This window comes from Phytophthora sojae (assembly GCF_000149755.1).
Source record: "Phytophthora sojae unplaced genomic scaffold PHYSOscaffold_2, whole genome shotgun sequence".
Lineage (NCBI taxonomy): Eukaryota > Oomycota > Peronosporomycetes > Peronosporales > Peronosporaceae > Phytophthora > Phytophthora sojae.
The window spans coordinates 7,011,221-7,029,694 of record NW_009258116.1 but is presented as its reverse complement, the minus strand read 5'-3'; the positions used below and the strand labels follow the sequence as shown (position 1 = coordinate 7,029,694).

General features: G+C 55.2%; 5 protein-coding genes across 5 annotated transcripts; 4 read left to right on the top strand and 1 right to left on the bottom strand.

The window, feature by feature from the left end:
- Positions 1 to 632: 632 nt before the first annotated feature.
- Positions 633 to 2,933, top strand: PHYSODRAFT_257049 (hypothetical protein; the record flags this gene model as incomplete). Its single annotated transcript, XM_009522022.1, has 5 exons — positions 633 to 1,161; positions 1,251 to 1,919; positions 2,379 to 2,422; positions 2,551 to 2,682; positions 2,703 to 2,933. 5 exons carry the CDS (start codon positions 633 to 635, stop codon positions 2,931 to 2,933), a joined length of 1,605 nt encoding a protein of 534 aa, XP_009520317.1.
- A 651-nt stretch (positions 2,934 to 3,584) lies between these two features.
- On the bottom strand, positions 3,585 to 6,495 carry PHYSODRAFT_257030 (hypothetical protein; the record flags this gene model as incomplete). The annotated part of the gene is made up of 8 exons (XM_009522021.1): positions 3,585 to 3,797; positions 3,818 to 3,949; positions 4,038 to 4,592; positions 4,615 to 5,263; positions 5,560 to 5,592; positions 5,814 to 5,974; positions 6,114 to 6,339; positions 6,407 to 6,495. The coding sequence occupies 8 exons, from the start codon at positions 6,493 to 6,495 to the stop codon at positions 3,585 to 3,587; spliced, it is 2,058 nt and encodes a 685-aa protein (XP_009520316.1).
- Positions 6,496 to 8,274: 1,779 nt separating this feature from the next.
- On the top strand, positions 8,275 to 8,934 carry PHYSODRAFT_326072 (hypothetical protein; the record flags this gene model as incomplete). Its single annotated transcript, XM_009522020.1, has 1 exon — positions 8,275 to 8,934. One exon carries the CDS (start codon positions 8,275 to 8,277, stop codon positions 8,932 to 8,934), a length of 660 nt encoding a protein of 219 aa, XP_009520315.1.
- Positions 8,935 to 9,212: 278 nt separating this feature from the next.
- PHYSODRAFT_326071 (hypothetical protein) lies at positions 9,213 to 9,683 on the top strand (the record flags this gene model as incomplete). Its single annotated transcript, XM_009522019.1, has 1 exon — positions 9,213 to 9,683. The coding sequence occupies one exon, from the start codon at positions 9,213 to 9,215 to the stop codon at positions 9,681 to 9,683; it is 471 nt and encodes a 156-aa protein (XP_009520314.1).
- Positions 9,684 to 16,243: 6,560 nt separating this feature from the next.
- Positions 16,244 to 17,316, top strand: PHYSODRAFT_354039 (hypothetical protein). Its single transcript, XM_009522018.1, has 4 exons — positions 16,244 to 16,319; positions 16,408 to 16,715; positions 16,786 to 16,973; positions 17,049 to 17,316. The coding sequence occupies exons 1-4, from the start codon at positions 16,308 to 16,310 to the stop codon at positions 17,153 to 17,155; spliced, it is 615 nt and encodes a 204-aa protein (XP_009520313.1). The 5' UTR covers positions 16,244 to 16,307; the 3' UTR covers positions 17,156 to 17,316.
- Positions 17,317 to 18,474: the final 1,158 nt, after the last annotated feature.

Genomic DNA, 18,474 nt, shown 5'->3' with positions numbered 1-18,474 from the left:
ATTCCCTCATCTGAGGGTGGTGCGCGTGTGAAAGTGCGTTTAATACGTTCAAGGTTGACCAGTACCTTGATCGTAGATTAGTTGACTGGTGTACGACCCACCGCCCAAGGGTCTAAGAATAAGTGGCGGCTGTGTGTTTGTGTATAACTCTGCATTTGTATTGGTTATCTGAAAGTGGTGCGTATTTCTGGGGTTCTTACTTGTGGTAGTAACCCTGATTCTTCACTCACGCTTCAAGCTTCAGCCATTTCGGGAGAAGAGCGTTCAGACAAGTGAACGTCACGCTCAACGAACTCAAGGATTTCAACCCCACAGACAACTCACCTGGTGATCGATCCAGGCTCCCCGAAGATAAACGACACCGATAGGGATTTACAAGGCGCCACGCCACCCTGGCCGCATTTTCCCCCAGAACCTGCGTTCAAGGAAATCTGCGTTCAGGGATTACCTTCCCGAAAAGTATCTCGTATACCCTTTCTGGGCTACCGCTATACACCTGGGCGTAAAAGGTTTCACCGACCTCGTCACAGCTGGTGCGCGTGCCCAGATTTGGGGTCCTCGGATTTCACCGAGTTGTCTGTATGTTGTGAGAATTGAATAGTTGGGCTTCGCTAACTACTGACCAAGTTTCTATGGCGGGAGCACGAAACAAGAAGGATGGAGGGCGCGGTGACGGAGGGCGCGGTGACGGAGGTCGCGGTGAGGCGACGCGTCAGTCGCGCCGAACGCAAGGATTGCCGGCTGAACCGCACAAGGACCTGGATGTCATCAACCGGGAAGCGCGTGCGAGGAGGAAGGCAGAGCGGGATGTGAAGGAGGCTGAAGACAAGGCCAAGTCGACTGAATCCGCTGCTCAAGACGACCAAGTGTCGACGGAGGCGGCTGAAGAAGAAGACCTGCGTTCAAAGTCGAAGGCTGAACGCATCCCGGAAAGGCAGGCTCAGGCGACTGAGTCTGCGAAGGCGTCTGAGGGAGGCGCCGATGTGGGTGAGCCCCCGGCGGCGGATCGAGTTTCGGACTCTCCGCAGCCGGAACCAGAAGAGGAGACTGCCAAGGATGTGCCGGTCAAGGTCAAGGCTGAAGTGATCGAGATCGAGGAGTCGGATGCCGAAGAGCGTTCGGCGCTTGAGGACGCGGAGGTGTCCTCGCGCTCGCCGCAGAGTTCGTCGAACCAAGCTCCGTCATCGTCGCAGAGCCAAGCCCCGAACCCGAAGTGTTGCCGCGAGGCGATGCTTCAAACCCGGTTCCAGCACTTCAAAGTCTGAACGCAGATGTGCGTCCAAGCTTGGGCGTGGGTGCTGAAACGGCTGATACGACTCAGCTTGATGAGACGGCGGCGAAGAACTTTGTGGCACGCCAAGTGTATCGCTGGGAGCAGATGCGTTCAGGACGTGTCGTCCCGCCCTCAGTTGAGTATGGTTGGCCGAATCCGCGGCCAGACTTCTCGGCCTCGCAGGAGGCCACAATGGCTACGTCGGACTACTTGCGACGTCGAATGGCTCTGGAGAATCGAGATGCGGCCTGGATCGGTGAGCTGCGTCCTGAACGCAGAGTGTTGGGCATCGCTCAAGACCTGACCGCAGTTGCCATCCCGCCGAGCATGATGTCTTCGCGTGAGTGTGCGGCAGTGTTGGGGACTCTCCTCTTTGAAGCTGGTTTTGAATTCGTCAACGCGGTTCCAGACTGGTTCATGACGCATGCGTCCAAGATCAACCCTGGATATGTGCGTTCAGTCGTGGAGGAGGTTCAGCAACTCCTGACTATCGAGCTCATCGAGTGGAAGCAGCTCACGGCTGGAGTGTCGTTCAAGGTCGTCCCAGCCTCGGATACAAAACCTGCGTTCAAGGAAGAAAAGACACAAGACGCTCAAGCTGTGAAGGATGATCTATTGATGGATGGCTACGAAGTCGAACTGCTTGGTCAAGCCTTCGTCGCTCAATGTCGGATGGCTGGGATCCCGGCTCTTCGCAGCCCGCGAGGGTCACCGGAGAATGAGGGCGCCTGGATGAGATAACCACCTTCATGAGCGACCACCGCTGCACATTTTGGCTGATTGGTCACTGGTTCTCGATCTACAACTGTAGTGGGCCTACCTTGGCTCACTACTACGGCTTACACGTATGCGCACGTGTATGAGGAAGCGTAGGTTTCTTCTACTTGAGTTAAGTATACACGAGATCCACGAGTATACTTTAAACAACATAAAGACAACAAGTAGCGGGTTTTGGTAAAAGATGAGAACTGCTATTTTTGTTTTAAGTTTCTGATTTCCTCTAAATGTAATATTCTAAACTAGGAATCTGCCAACGGCTGGTTGGCAGGATTCTGCTAACATGCAAGTCACTCATTGGCTAAAAGATGCTGCTTTCAGCCAATAGGAATCCTAAATGTGTATGGACCACCCGTCGTGGTGGTCGTAAATGTATGTAGCCATTGGTGTACCTTACACCAAGGTCGAGGAAGTGTTCAAACCTCTAACAGACATCGCATCTGTTAGATTAACAAGTGACTGGTAGCCACTTGTGCGTGTAACCCCGTTACAACAACCAGTTGGACGCCTATTCGGAGGAGTTCGCCGACACTCGGAAGTCCGAGTGTGACAGCATCCGGGGTCACTACCAGAAATTGCTGGACGCCGCGGTCGACGACGGTCTGGAGCAGTCGTACATCGAGGAGCCCGGGGTCTGGCATTCCCGGCCAAGTGCTGTTCCTGGATCTGGATGGCGCCCTCGCAAAAGAATGCCGAAGGCACGCCGTACTCTCTGAAGGAGCTGCTCGCGCTGGCGGACCAGCAGGAGCCCGCTCGGGTGCAGTGGAACACCTGCTCCTCGGACGAGGAGCGCATTGCTCACGCACCGATCCAGCTGGACCTCCGACTCCTGCCAGCGGCGGACCGACACCGGCGCTACCTGGTCTCCAAGAAGTTCCCGTAGCGCGCTCGGGATCTGCTCTCTGTGTCGAGCTCGAAACTCAGCCCCAATTCTGCATGTCGTAGCGTAACACCCACTAATCCAAAACTCGTTGTCATTTCCGTCTTCCTTGTTCTCATCACCTCAGCGACTCATCTTTCGTCGCATTCACCGTCACACTTAGGTTCATTACAGCGTCAGCACCCTGAAAGTGTGTCGTCACCACTCGATACTCTCCAAAATTCCATTCGTAATCAAAACATGTTCAGTCGTTTCACAACTTGCGGGTACGGTCGGTTGAGCTTTCTCCATTGTCTGGGGTGATCATCTCCGGCTTGCATAGCCTGGAAACGAGCCTTAGCCTTCGCCCCTTGGTTGAACTCGTACAGTAGCGCCCCACAGCTGAGTTGGGACAGCGGGATCTATTCGGGGTCGTCATATCCCTTCCACTTGATCAGGTATAATCGAGTGCGCTTGGATGTTCGTGTCCTCTTGATCCATCTCAAATCCAGGATCTTCTCGACCTCGTATTCATCATTGACATGATCGAGTTCCCAACTGTCTTCGGGCAGTAGCGCGGCGTCGAAATCGTCCTCATCGTCGAGGTCCAGCTCAGTCGTGGGCCGTTTCGGGAAGACCGCCCTCGCTTTGAGACGACTCACATGGACCCATGGGTTAACCTGGTAGCCGGTGTCGGTCCGCCGCTGGCAGGAGTCGGAGGTCCAGCTGGATCGGTGCGTGAGCAATGCGCTCCTCGTCCGAGGAGCAGGTGTTCCACTGCACCCGAGCGGGCTCCTGCTGGTCCGCCAGCGCGAGCAGCTTCTTCAGAGAGTACGGCGTGCCTTCGGCATTCTTGTGCGAGGGCGCCATCCAGATCCAGGAACAGCACTTGGCCGGGAATGCCAGACCCCGGGCTCCTCGATGTACGACTGCTTCAGACCGTCGTCAACCGCGGCGTCCAGCAATTTCTGGTAGTGACCCCGGATGCTGTCACACTCGGACTTCCGAGTGTCGGCGAACTCCTCCGAATAGGCGTCCAACTGGTTGTAGATCGAGAACCAGTGACCAATCAGCCAAAATGTGCAAGCGGTGGTCGCTCATGAAGGTGACTATCTCATCCAGGCGCACCAGAGCTTTCGTGCCAGTTTTCGGGGGCGTATGGCAGACCAGGAACTTGGATCGGTTGTCGAACATCTCGTCCCAGGGCTTGGTGCTCCACAGCTCCTTGAACGGCCCCGAAAGCCAGCGTGCCCGAACGGCGTCGCGCTCCTCAGGCTTGGACAGATTCGGGGTGTAATCCGGGGTTTGCTCGACCGCCTTGGCAGTACCGGGCTGGAACTTCACCAATATCCCGTAATGACGACAAGAAGTGACCCCGCGACCCGGGACCTCGATGATTTGGAGCCCTTCTAGGGTCAGCTCAGCATACTCTTTCCGGGCGAGGGTGAACTGCGTGCACCGTTGCGCTGCGCGCGGACGCTTGGCCGGAGGAGGGGCGACCTCGGAGTCAGGATGCTGCGACCCGGTGGTACTTGAAGTGGTGGAAGACGTGCTGTTGCGACGTTTGGCCTTCCGAGGGGGCGTGGTACGCAAGTCGAGCTTGGTCTTGAATAGCTTGGTCGTCCTGAACGTCTCGTCCTGCGTCTCGTCATCAATTTCGTCGCCCACTTCGGAGTACATCGCCTGCATCACCGTCCAGGCGGACACTTTTCAGAGCGGGCCTCTTGTCCGGCGTGTACGTGAGCTGCTCCAGTCTAACTTCGGACTTCTTGTAGTACCAGCTCGGGACGTAGCTCGTCCAGGGCGTCTGGTCCACCTTACACCAATACATGATCCGGACGAGAAGCTCGAGTAGGCCCCGAACGTGGAACCGGGGGTGCACGACATTGTCCCCGCAGACCAGATCGAACGTGTCCAGGTAGTCGAGCCCAGACTGCATCGCCAACTGCACATCCAGGCGAAGCTTGTCCCAGATCACGGCATGCGCCACCAGCGAAGACCGTGCGTCCTCCACCGACCGTGCATACGGAGTCAGCGGATTCAGCGCGTCCAGCTCATTCGAGGTGCACGCCTCAGGGCGGAGCTGAAAGTGCCGCCCAGCTGCGCCCTTCGGCGGTCGGGATGTCTTGGTGGAGCGGGACCTGAATGACGTTGGAGTTGACGGAGCAGACGATTCTTGGGTGAAGTCGAGAGGCGCGTCCTTGGATCCCTCTTTCGCGCCCGGGTCATCGTCGTCCTTCTCCTCCTGGTCGTCGTCACCGTCATCTGCAAAGACGTAAGCCCCAGGCTGCGCACCGAAGTCGTCGACCGCGTTCTCCAGGATCTGAGTGGCCCAGCCGTCCGGAGGAAGTTTGCTGTCCTTGGCGTATTCAGGAGAACAATACAGGTACCTTCCTACCACACGCAATCTACAATCGGGTCCTAGGGGGCGATTGCCACAACCTCCTAAAACGCAGGGAGTATGAAATGCAAGCGCACACTGAGAGTGTACGCCACAACTGGGAAATGAGACAGGTGTACCGACCCGAATGGGCAATACTTTTGAGTACCTCACTTGGCTTGATGATGTAGTGAGAAGTTTTCGGGGGGCTTGGACCAGGCGTTACTCAACGCTCGCAGCGGGGCTCCGAATGGTACACCCTCTTCTTACCTTGAGGGCCGCATGATCTTCACGCGCTCTCCTCTGCTCATATATTCATACACTTGTTCGGGTTCTCTTGGCTTCAGTATACCCGGGCGTCGCGTCGCGGCGCACACGCATCACTTGATGTCGGAGGGACTCGGGTGCCTGACCTGGGTGAAACCAAGTGACGCTCCAACCGAACGAATCCCCACAAACAGTTGTTGATCACATGTTGGTAGACGAGCGGGGCGTTTTTCAGCCCGAATGGCATCCGTACCCACTGGAAATGTCCGAATGGGCACACAAATGCTGAGATGAGCTTGGCTCGCTCCGTCATCCGGATCGCCCAGAAACCACTCGCCATGTCCAAGTTCATGAACCACATCGCCCTCTCGAAACCAACTAGCAAATCGTCGATCAGAGGCAACGAGTAGCTGGACAGCTGGATGAAACCGTTCACGACTCGATAATCGATGCACATCCGAATGTCGACACCATTTTTCTTCAGGACAATCCCAATTGGGGATACCCATGGCGACTCTGAATGCTCAATCAGTCCAGTTTACAAAAACTTCATAGACCTTCACCATGAGGTGCGGAGCCACCGACCGGGACCGTTGGGCCACCGGCTTTGCGTCTCCGACGTCTAGGTCGCACACCACGCCTCGGGCAGGCGCTGGAGCGGCGTTCCCGTCACCCAGGAAGATCTTCCTGTGGTACTTCAGAATGTCCTTCAGCTTGCCCTCCTGAGCAGGGGTGCTTGCTCCGGGCTCACCCACGTCAGCCTTGTCAATGTCGCACTCCGGGCTGAGACCCGGTAATTCAGGGAGCAGGGCCAACTGGTGCCATCAATTCACTCCCTTCGCGAATGTACACCGCAGGTTCCAGGTCCAACTCCTCAGCGCTCACTCTCATGCAGCGAGCGTATTCCATCTCCAGCTGCCTGAGTGGAGTGCTGTCCATCGCGGACGTAGGCAAATCCACCTCGCATTCTTCCTCAACTTCATCTTCAGGTTCAGAGTCCGGAACTAATTACGGGTTGCTCGCCGAGTATTCGTCCAGGGTGTTGAGCCCGGGATCAGGATCTTCATTTGACTCTTGATCGTCCGGCACATCTGATCCCTCGCCCCGGGGAATCTCCTCGGTTTCTTCCCGAAACGTAACCTTCTTTGTTCCGGTTGAGGTCAAACTCTCTGCCTCAACACTCGGGTGTTTCTGGAGCTGTACCATACGAACTACTCCGTCCTTCTTATCAGACCGGGTCATCACCTTTGTGGGCCACGATTATATGCGATTCGGGACGGCGGCGGGCTCGGCGGCCCAAAGACGTTCCACCCGGCGCCCCTCTTCATCTCGGGCGCGACGTGAGACCGTGTTCTCGTAGATCAACCGTTCCCATTCCCGATACCTGCGCACTCCAGGGCGATCAAAACGCCCCCTACTCGGAAAGTGTCCGTACTCCACAACCCGGGCGACCAGCGTACGGGTGTCGATCCACAGATCTCGGTCCGAGATGTTTACCACGCGAATGACTGTAACCCAGGATCTCGCTCCGTAAATCGCCTCCGTGACCCAGCGGTCTCCGCGCCCGACCCAAACCACATCTCTTTGCGGGTCATAATGAACGCGCACAGTGGCGCTTCCTCCTGGTCGGAGATACAAGTCGTGAGGGGAGATAACCGGGATGTCCATACCGTAGCTCTTCCGGATCGCGTCACCATACATAAAAATCGTCTCTTCATCAGGAAGCATAATGAGTCCTACCCGGATGCGAGCCTGACTCCGGCGCAGTACATGAAATCCATCCCGAGCAACACGTCCACGTCTTCTCCAATGTTCGTGACCCACAAATCCACAACATACACTAGTCGAGGTCCCAGCGTGATCTTCACCTGGGCACTGGAGGAGATGTAAGTCGGGACGCCACCTAATCCGGACACCTTGATCTGCCGATGTGAGCTTAATTTGAGCCTACGCGCAAGGTTCAAACTTATCATGCTCACTGACGCTCCGGTGCCCAGCAGTATCTGCTTCCTGAAGTTCTCCACCGCACCGTGAACCAATGCTACTTTACGCCCTTCATCGTCGGAATCGTGTTCGGCCCACCAACCATACCTCTCACCTGGGCACAGCTTGAACTCAGCCGGCTCTTCAGGCTCCAAGGGTGGTGGCGGTCTCGGATGGTCCGCAATGTGGTGTGGTAATTCCACCAAAATCCTCCTCTACCAAAAGGTATTAGAGACACCAACAACACGCTAACCCGCAAAGGTAAGCGCTTATTGGATCAAAACCTGAAGACCAGGAACGATCCCTTACACCGGGTCGGTTGCAAGCGCCTCTGTGCACCTTAGGTTATCTTCGGTCAACCCAAAAACTTGTACCACTAGCCACGAGCTAAGGCTAGGATACTATGTAGCGCTTTCGCGCAACCCCACTGCAGTCCCTCAGAAAGGAAGGGTACCGGCGTGTTAATCCTTATACAGGGGGACCAAGGTAAAACCTCGGTAGGTAGACTTATACACTCAGGGACACTCTAATCCCACAAATGAGACAACGGCAACAAAAATGTTACTTATCCACCATTTAGAGTTATCGAGATAATCGCCTTAAAAGAGGCCAGGTTCAAAATCGTAACTAAACGAAGTCGTGAGAAAACGAGGAGTTTTGATTTTCAAAAATTTGAAGGGGGTGTATCGGCACGGATACCATTTCGAAAAGCCACTCGGACCACTACCTACAGCCATGCAGACACCACCCACGACGCCGACAGCACCGACCTCGCGCGCTGCAGCGCCAACTGCGCAGCCTGTGCAACCTCCAGCGCTGCCTCTCTCAGCCTCGCCACCGGCCACCTCGGCGCCAAGCCCTCCAGCCACGGCTCCGAGTCCGCCAGCCACGACATCGCCCTCCCAGGCGCTGACTCCACCGGCCACAACGTCCCCCTCCACGGCGCTGACTCTGTCGGCCACGGCACCCCTTGCTGCTCGGCGTCGCGAAGCAGACGAAGAGCCTGATTCTGCCGACGATTCTGTCTGTGGTGTCGATCCCACTGCTACCAGTGAGAGTGAGGTGAACGAGGACAGCAGCGACGACGAGGAACCGCTCACAGCAGAGAGCGCGAGCAGTGAAGCCGAAGATGAAGAGGACATTAGTATCTTTTTGAATGACGCGAGTCCTCGAGCCCGTGTGACTGAGGTGATTCATGCGGACGCGTGTGAGAACGAGTGCGTCAAGGGCAAGGCTCGTGAGTTGGAGTTCTTGCTGTGCTCGCTGGACCAGATGACGAAGCAAGAGCGCACCACGAGCTTGTACACGCTCCTGGCTGTGTTGATGCAGCCCCCCACGGTTGAGCGTAAGAGAGGACGGGGTGACCGTGAGAAGTTTCCGTACATCCTCCCCTAGGTAGGTCATGTGTGCCGACCCACTTTCGCGCTCTGCTATGGAGTAGTCCCTATTACCTTGCATCTCTACAAGATGCGCATCCGAGACGGTAACATGTCGATCAAGGCGCATGGTAACCGGCTCAACACGCATGCAGCTCGTAGAGGCTGTTAGTTCGGCGTCCAAGAGCTCAATCACGGTGCATCTGCCTCGGAAGCTCAGCGTTCAAGTCCTACAAACCTATTCTCACCGAATTGTACAAACGACTTGACGACATCTAGAAGTTCCAGATTTTCACGATGGACGCATCGCAGCCGGGCGTCGTTGTCTGCAAGAAAGGCCCCGAGAGCGAACCTGTAGAGATTAGTTTGAGCCGTCAAATTGACGGGATCTTCACCACGAAGGAGAAGGTGCAGCGAATGATGACGGACCATATCGAGACGCTGTCCCCTCCTGTCCGCAACACCGAGAAAATTGCGCAGATGTACCACAACATCAGGCCCTACGTTCCTGCTGAATTTCAGAGCGATCCCCTCTACGCCAAGCCTAGCGAGCAGGAAGGAGAAGATGCCAAGTCACGGAAACAAGCACAACGTGAGCATCGCGCGGCAATGGCCGTGGCGGCTAAGGCTAACCAAGACCAGCGTGGTATCACGGAGGCTGTTGCGACGAAAAAGAACCGAGCAAAGAAGAGGGCTACTGCAGCAAAGAAGACGCAAAAGAACAAGAAGCACAAAGCTACTGCGGGTCTGCCTGCTGAGCAAGAATAGGCAGCCCAAGGTTGTAGTCGATCATTATGATACTTATGTCCACAGTTCATTCGAAATGTTACTTACATCCAGATATCAAATTTTCTAAAAAAATTCAAAAATATACCCCTGGTGATTTGAAGTGACGGCACAAAAGTGAGATTCTAACACTGTTAGGCTTCGAATTAGCTTAAACGGACAACATTGTCGGATTCGCTGACTAATTTTACACCAGTTCATCAAAAAAAAAATTCCCTTTAGGGGTTGAAGTCGGACATATATTTTTTGACGGTCTCGTTCTCGGTCGTTTCGTCATACCAGAAGCTCGGGAGGGGCTCAAACGAACGCGGAGACATCCCTCTTTCCAATTATGCGCCTAAATCGCGATTCGTACTTAGGTTGATAAGTAACATTTTGTTTGCCGTCGTCTCAAATATATACTGAACGATACTCTAATACCGTTCCTGCCTCTCCAGCCACGCCAACTCTTAGCGCTGCCACGGAAACTCTCGGTCAATGCACGATAAGCTCCCCGACAGGCATCCACACGCTGCCAAGCGTGTCCAGGCACTACAACAAGCTAGCTACACTTACCGAAGTCGGACTTGACCCTTGTTGGCTTTGGGGGAAGACTGTCTTTTTATTACTGAGTTTTCTGAGGCCCTGGGGTCTCGTTCTGGTCATCCTATGATGAGTCCCATGTCCCTATACAAATATCTAGTGTGAACGATTGCAGTAAGGCGATTCCGGACACATCAAATGACGACCGCGGCCACACTAATAAGTGCGGTCGAAGTACGCAACTAAATGCATATGTACCCTAAAGTTGGTACCATGAAGCCTCGTTCGGGGTTCTATTAGGACCCGACGAAGCTTCGGCCACTGCCTGTCACTCTACCGAGGATAATGTCATCACCCAATCAGAAGCAGCCATCTCCGTCTCTCGCTTGACCTCGCCTTGATCGCCCCTTGATTGAACTTGATTGTCGGGCTGGCGGGTCAACAGCGTTGGAAACTGCCACTTTCCAATACCACAACTGCCCCCGCCTCGACGCGAGCCTCCCACGCTGGTGAGCGTCTAGGCGCCCTCAGTTCTTCGACTCCATGGCTCCTCCGTCGCGTGCATTCGCCGACGCGGCTGCCGCTGCTCTTCGGGCTCTCCGGTGCTCCGGACCGGTATGTTCGTCGCTCCTGCTGCTCCTCACTGTCATTCGGATCCTCGTTGTTGACTCCATCTCTTTCTTGATCATCTCAGGGAGCTGTTGATGTCGCCACCGACACTTCGGGTTGTCGTCCAGCACGCCAGGCTCGTTCGGCGGGTGCCGCCGCCCCTATCGCCGCTGGTGCTGTGCCTCCAGCCCCGGTCGCGCCTGCAGGTGACCTTACGCTCCTTCCTGCCGCCTCCGGGACCTCGGTCGACCCTCCACCGGCTCCTCCAAGTAGCCCTGAGGTTGCTGCTGGGGCGACTGAGGCGAGGCGGGTGAACGCCTTTATTGTCCGGGTGTATAGCGCACTATGCCAGACCGAATGAGTTCGGGTTCGGAGTACCAGAGATTGTCCACGCGATAAACAGCCCACGGGACACTGAATGACCCGGGCCTGGAACCGCTTGGACGCACCAAATCGCACTAATGCGGTCCGGTGTTTGGCGTGTGTCCTTGTGTCAACCCCTATAGGTATCGTTTACCTTTGGTGGGCCGGGCTTCACCGAGTTGAGTTGTTGTGATACAGAATAAAGTCTGCTGGGTGTCTTCCTTGGATAAACCACACCGAATGAACAGAAGGTCAGACCGAATGAAAGGGACCACAGTCAGATCCGTAATTCAGAATAACCAACACACAGAAATACAATGCCGAGCTAAACGTCACACAATATACAGCCACCACTTGTTCTTTGAGACCCTTGGGGGGGGGGGTCTATACACCAGTCAACTTCGGAGCCGTCACCCAAGGCACTGGCCAGCCCTGGATGCACACTCACTTACGCGCACCACCCTCACAGAATGAGGGAACAATACAAAATATAATTCAGTCCTATCACACAGTAGTCGATCAATTCGGTCTGACTACCTCAACCACCAAAGAGACACAGTAGGGAATATGAAATGGATGCCCGGTTAGAGCACGAAAATAGAAAATAAAGCTCTCAGAGGTCACTCCGGGGCGCGAAACCCCAGTCACTGCCGACTTTGCCTTGGTACCTTTGAGTCCCCACTAAACGAGTACTCGCTACACCAGTGAGGCCTTGGAAGCGTCCCTAAACGTGCCTAGACCGCGCGCAGGCAGTCTCCCAGAGGGCTCTTGAAGACGTCAAAGTCGGGGTGCTACTTCTGCCCCGAGCACAGAGTCGTCCGCGTGTTCTTCGGCAAATTGGTTTCTGTTTAGATCTTACGTCTGGCTAGCTATCTTCTATCACTTCGCTGACTTTAATGTAGGTTTCACTATGCTTCGCTTGTCTTAAGTATGTTTGTGCTTCTTGGCAGTTCTTCAGTATGCTTGTGTTTCGGTATGCGGAGACTTGTTGACGACGACACTTCTTTGGGTACACTCATCAGATGATGACGGAGGTACCTGGGTACACCGTCTCTTGGTCTTGAAACTGGACCTCCCCCTTGGACGTGCGGCTCATTCGGTACCGCTCGTGGGCCTTGGTGGATTTTGGTCTCATCCGGTCTGGATCGACGCCGCTGTGTGAACACACGCGGCGTGCACTGGACTTGTTCTTGGTGCGTCGACATCTAGTGTGGGCACAGGGGGCGGACCGAATGAACGATCCGGCCCGTCCCCATCCGGTGTGGCACTTCTCCATTCAGTACGCCATCACCGGGTGTACCACGATCCGGTCCGGACAACACGAGGCTTCATCCAGCGGGGTCTTGTGCACGTGCGATCATGTCTGGTGGGGCTGATTCAGTGGGGTGGTCCGACAACTTGACTGAGCCAATGCAGGCAGTGGCCAGGATACATTCGCTGACCACACTTTCGCGCCTTGGAGCTATCCTGCAGTTAGGGAAGTCGGCGGACGGACAGGATGCGTGACTCCGCATCGAATATGAGCGCTCATCCGGTCGGCGCATCTCCAATCCTGTGAGCCGATGCTTGCTGCAAGTGCCGGGTCCCACCAAATCACCACACACATACGTCGCACTCGTCTCTACCCGATCTCCATCTCGTGCAACCAATCACAGCTCCCGAAGGGTCCATGTATCCATCGGGTCGGACACGGGTGCAGACAAAAATCTGTTTCCACATCGTGTCACGACCGAGACTCTCCTGCCGGTAGTTCCCGTTGAAGAGGCTCCCTGCTCGCCGCCGACACCACCGCCAAGCGCCAGCGCTCCACCGTCGCCAACTCCCGCGCCTTCGGTCACGTTGTCAACTCGCGGGGCGTCGGTGGTGGGCGAGGCAGCTGCAGGTGGTCACGCTGGAGCTGGTGCTGGCCCGACCGAGGTTCCTCCGACAGCGGTTGTCTTGGGCGAGGAGCAGATGCTGCAACTCGCTCGTCTCGCCGTGGGCGTCGCCCGTTTGCCTCCAGCTCGAGTCAATCCTGCTCTTGACCGCAACATGCAGGCTGCTACTAACGTCGGTGAGGTGCTGGCCGCGGCTGTGGCCCCTGTACGTCTCCCTCTCGCGGGGTCGGATGCGCTGGTGGATCTCCGTCGTGACAATGATCGCATGCGAGAGGAGCTCGCCGACACCCAACACAAGCTCGACGAGGAGATGCATCTCCGCCAACGGGCAGACTATCTCCTCGTGACAACTAACTCGGACTGCAACCAAGCGCTCGAGAACCTCTAGGACATGCGTACCGAGCTCGCACACGCTAATCAGCAGTTGTTGGAGATGAGCGCGGCCATCTCCCAGCACGGCAACATTACTCGGTCGTTGGAAGGTCTGACGCAGACCGCGGAAGCAGACGCAGCTGCTGCTGCTCGCCGGAACACGCAGATCCATGAGCGTATCAAAGCAAGCCTCGTACCCAGTTCGAAAAGCTTCGGAAGCAGTTGGCCGACCGTGACCGAGCTGACGTCATCCCTGCTCGTATCAGGGCGTTGACGGACGAGAACAACAGCTTGCGACGGCAAACTCTATCCTTCGACGACACTCGGCAGTCCATGGGCTCTTACGGCGTACTCATTGCCACTCGCATCCTCAAGTCTCATCTAACCGGCATTGCTGGCGGCGATGTGCAAACGAGGCAGATTGTCCGCCTTCTTGTCGGCGAACACCTTCACCACCTTGTCACCGACGTTCACGAGAGCAGCGCTGGGTCCTCGCACTCGCATCGCTCGCTGTCTTCTGCCACTTGCGCTGCGCGTCGCTTCCTGCCACTCGCGCCATTCGCAGTGCTCGTTGGTTCCTGCCTTCTAACGCTCCGTTTCTAAACTATTCTTACCAGCCAACCACTGCGGTATACGCTATACGCTTGCCGGACCGACGGCGGCAGTTAGGGCTAGAGAGGTTAGCGGCTGTTTATCAAACCATGTGATTTCTATTCTGTAACAGGAACCACTCTCTATTATTATTAGGGGGGTCGAACCTGGCAAAAACGGTGCTTACTTTTTGGGAGTTGCTCTGCTTACTTTTCGGAAAAGATAGAGCCCATGTTTTTAGTCAGAGGGGGTGAAATGAACCCAAATCTGTCGGGAGCGTCCAAGCAAAATCGACACCAGCGGCATTTGAGAGGCATGGAGAGCCTGCAAACTTCACCCCAGTGTCATGGCTAGTCATGGTATTCCCTCCTCAACGATGGGTCGGTCTTCAGAGGGCTTAAAGCGCCGGCAAAGCGACGTTTGGCAGCTGAAGATCACCTTAGCCCATAGGAATTGCATAGTGTTTGCAGGCCATGACACCCGTCCCACGAGCCGAACATGTTTGGCCATGTTTCAACATGTTTGACCAGGTTTGAGATTTCTTACTTGTTTTTAGTATGACACTTGCCCTAACCCGTTTAGAAAACATGGGCTGTATCAACGGCCCTTACTTTTTGGGAAATTTTCTGCTCATTTCCGAAGTAAGCCACCTCCAGAGGTGGCTTATTTGTGAAATGAGCTGCTTATTTCGAAGTTCAAGTTCGACGTTGCGAAAGCATACTTAGCCCCCGACACCTTCTGGCCTCGGATCGGGGTGCTGCGAGCTCGCCTAGGTGAAGCATAGCTCTCGTCCGCGACGCCATAGCCGCAGGCGGCCGCGGGCATGAACATACAAGGGCTGTCCGTGGGTGTATATGCATTAGGTGTCGTCTCGTAGACAGTGGGGCGCTCTCCAAGCTGTCTGCGAGGGATGAAAGCTAGGTATACGAGACCCGCAGCATGAGTGTTGCGTATGTGCTGCTGTCGCGTGCTTATTTCGCTAGGCTCTCCCCTAGCGGCCGCCAACACCACCTCCGAGAATACTATCGAGGGCGTGCACGCTGGTTGCGCTGCGGATGCTGCTCAAGTGCGCCCGAGACGTAGCCCTCACTACTTCGCTCTCTCTGCTTCGCCACCACGCCGGGAAGGCGTCATCGTCTCTCTCTAAGTGCGATCTCACATTTATTGAGCAATTTCTGACTACCCCCAGTTTTTGCTTATATTTTGGTCATTTTCTTGCTCAGATACACCGTTCACCCTAATTAGTCGTGCCATGACTATTTACCGTGTACGACCTGAAGAGTGGCTCACCCTGTTTTGAAATTCCGTTTTCGGGAAAACTATTCCTATCTACGATAAACTAAATGCATCACGCAATTCGTCTTGCCGAGATCTACTCGAATCCGGTCTCTTTTCTCGGTTTAAGGTGAAAATGAAAATACTTTTCAGAACCGGTGGAATGATTATCAAAGGTGCACGACTAATTAGGTCGCACGACTAATTAGGGTGAACGGTGTATTGGGAATCCCTTGGCTTACTTTTTGGGAGGGATTGACCCCCTATTAGTGTGCTCTCCCGTTAAATACACCTGATTTTGAAATTAGCTCAAAACTACGGACGTAAATTGGGATTTCCCCGTAAACTATACTTGATACCCGGAAGCCCTTTTGTCCAAGGCCGCACCAGAACTTCTACCCGGAAGTCGACGCAATCCGTTTCTCACTTACCCTCGCAGTCCGTACTCGCTCGACCCTCGCAGTCGTCACTCCCGCCGCGCCCCACGCCGTGCCCTCCTCCGCCTCCATGTCGCTCTTCTCGCGCCGGAAGAACCCAGACCAGCTGGTGAAGCTGCTAAAGGACGCGCTGGTGGACCCGTCGGCCCCTGCGAAGCCCTCGAAGGACGGAACGGTGAGGAGTTGATGCCGCCTTGGTACTCGATTGATTCACTACTAGCTAACGCCGACATATGTGGGCCCTTCAGCCTGTGGAAGAAGTGACTAAGCGCCTGAGCGAGATGAAGCTGCTGCTGTACGGAGATGGAGAGCAGGAGGCCAAGCCGGAGAAGTGCGCGCAGCTAGCGGAGCTGCTTATTGGAAGCAGCCTCGTCCCCAAGCTCATCACGGGACTGGACAAGCTGCCTTTCGAGGCACGCAAGCAGTTCGCTCAGGTGTACAACAACCTCATGCGTCGTGACCTCGCGGGCTTCGTGGGCTACGTGGAGCGCAAGCCGGAGATCTTGTCGGCGCTCGTAGCCGGCTACGAGAACCCAGAGGTGGCGCTCAACTGCGGCACCATGCTGCGCGAGGTGAGGACTGTTCTACCATCTTCGAAGAGAAGAAATAATGGCGCCGATAAGCTTACGTATGCTCATCGTTGTGACGGATTTGTGGCAGTCGATTCGCCACGAGATTCTTGCAGGCAAGATCTTGTACTCGCCCGACCTGTGGAAGTTTTTCGATGTGTATGTCCATCTGCCCAACTTCGAGGTCGGGTCGGATGCGTTTGCTACATTCAAGGACCTGTTCACGCGCCACAAGACGCTCGCTGCTGCGTTCTTCACGTCCAACTTTGATGTGGTCTTCGCAAAATACAACTGTCTGCTGATGTCCGAAAACTACGTCACTCGGCGCCAGTCGCTGAAGCTGCTTGGAGAGATCTTGTTGGATCGCTCCAACTTCGACATCATGATGAAGTACATCGGGTACGTTTGTACGAGCGTGTCGGTATGCGAAAATGAGTCCAGGGTACTGAAGTCGTTTGGGTGTGCTCAGGGAGAAGGAGAACCTCAAGATGATGATGAATTTGCTTCGTGACACGAGCGCAAATATCCAGTTCGAGGCCTTCCACGTGTTCAAGGTGTTCGTGGCTAACCCGAAAAAGCCTGAGGCCATCTCGCAGATTCTAGTGAACAACCGCGAAAAGCTTATCGCATACCTGAAAAACTTCCAAAACAGCAAAGGTACGAGTGGGCTCCCGTTATCATGATGGATGTTTCAGAATCTAACAGCCTTTGGTTCGCTGACGTGGTGAGCAGAGGATCCGCAGTTCATTGAGGAGAAGGCGCTGCTTATCAGGACGCTGGAGGGCTTGAAGGTCGGTGAAGCTGCCTCTGAGACGCCCCCAGCCCCGCCATCACAGTGAGGCCACCCTGCTTCTAGGGGACTGGTACGTGTGAATGGCTTTGAGCGCTGCGCGTTGAGAAGGGGTGCAACAAGCACTACGTATTTGATACTTCGGCTGCGATGGAATTAGCTAGGAAAAGGCGCCTCCGTGATTGCTATCGTACACACTAGGGCAGAAGTGAAATGGGGGAGGACAATCGCAATAGACTTTGGGACTGCTCGATGAGTAATGTTGCTCCCCAGGATGAACCGACAAAGCGTCTGACGGCCTGCGTACATGCAGCTCGCCATTAAAAAGCGACAAGACACTAGTCATACGTGGGCTTCTTCAGCTGCTGTACGGCGGAAACGCTGGAAGCCGCGCTGGCGATTCCCTCACTCGCCGGAAGACTCGGAGCTCTGGCGCTCGTGGGCTGCAGCGCGAAATGCCTGCGGCCAGGCAGCGGCCTGGGGCTCGTTCCGGCCGTAGTTGCACCGCGGATTTTTTCGAACGTGCGCGCTCATTGGTCGATGGGGATTGAAGCGGTCCAGAAAATAGAACGTCCAAACGAGTCCGCACTGCAGCGAGCGTTGCACTCATGTAGAGGGTAGAGAGCTTTGGCGCGGAGCTCGGAGTCTGCACCAAATGGACACTGGTGCGCCGCCAGCGAGTCTCCCAAAAACGACATAGTCGTCGTGTTGTGTTAAACAGAGACCGGTGCAGGTGCGGATCGACGCGACCGGGCGGCGTTGCAGTCCAAGAGGCTGCCGCTGCTCCTTGGTCACTGACACGCTTTTGCTAAAATAAACTTTCAGAAATGGCGTGGCGTCTTGCACATTGGTCTCTGAACCTGAGTCGTCACTATCGCGTGAGCGGATTCTCCTGGTAGGAATCCCTGTGCTGCATGGAGAACCTTCTTGCACGTGCGCATGCGCGTTCGTCGTTTCAGTTTGCTGCATTAAGTGCAGTTCATCCTTTGTGCGACCTTGCCTGGTTGAAGCGACAGCACGATATACTCATCAAAGCAGTGTTGTAGGGCCCTGGCGTTTGAAGATCCCACCGCACTTGGATGACATGACGTGTAGGGTGCAGTGGCGCTGGCTAGACTATTAATCATCGTTCTAGCAGCACCAGGCAACAGCGCTGCCATTCGCGGAAGTGGTGGCCGCCACAGTGGATGTGGACACTCTAATGAATGTTTTTACGTGCCATATCTCCGTCTAAAAATTGATAGTATCATTCTTACTTCGTTACAGCCTTCCGCTGACAGTGAGCTTCTCACCCAAACAGCGCGCCCATGTAAGCGAGCTCAAGCTCTGTAAATGGAGAGACCCTAGAGACGAGCACGCACGGATATG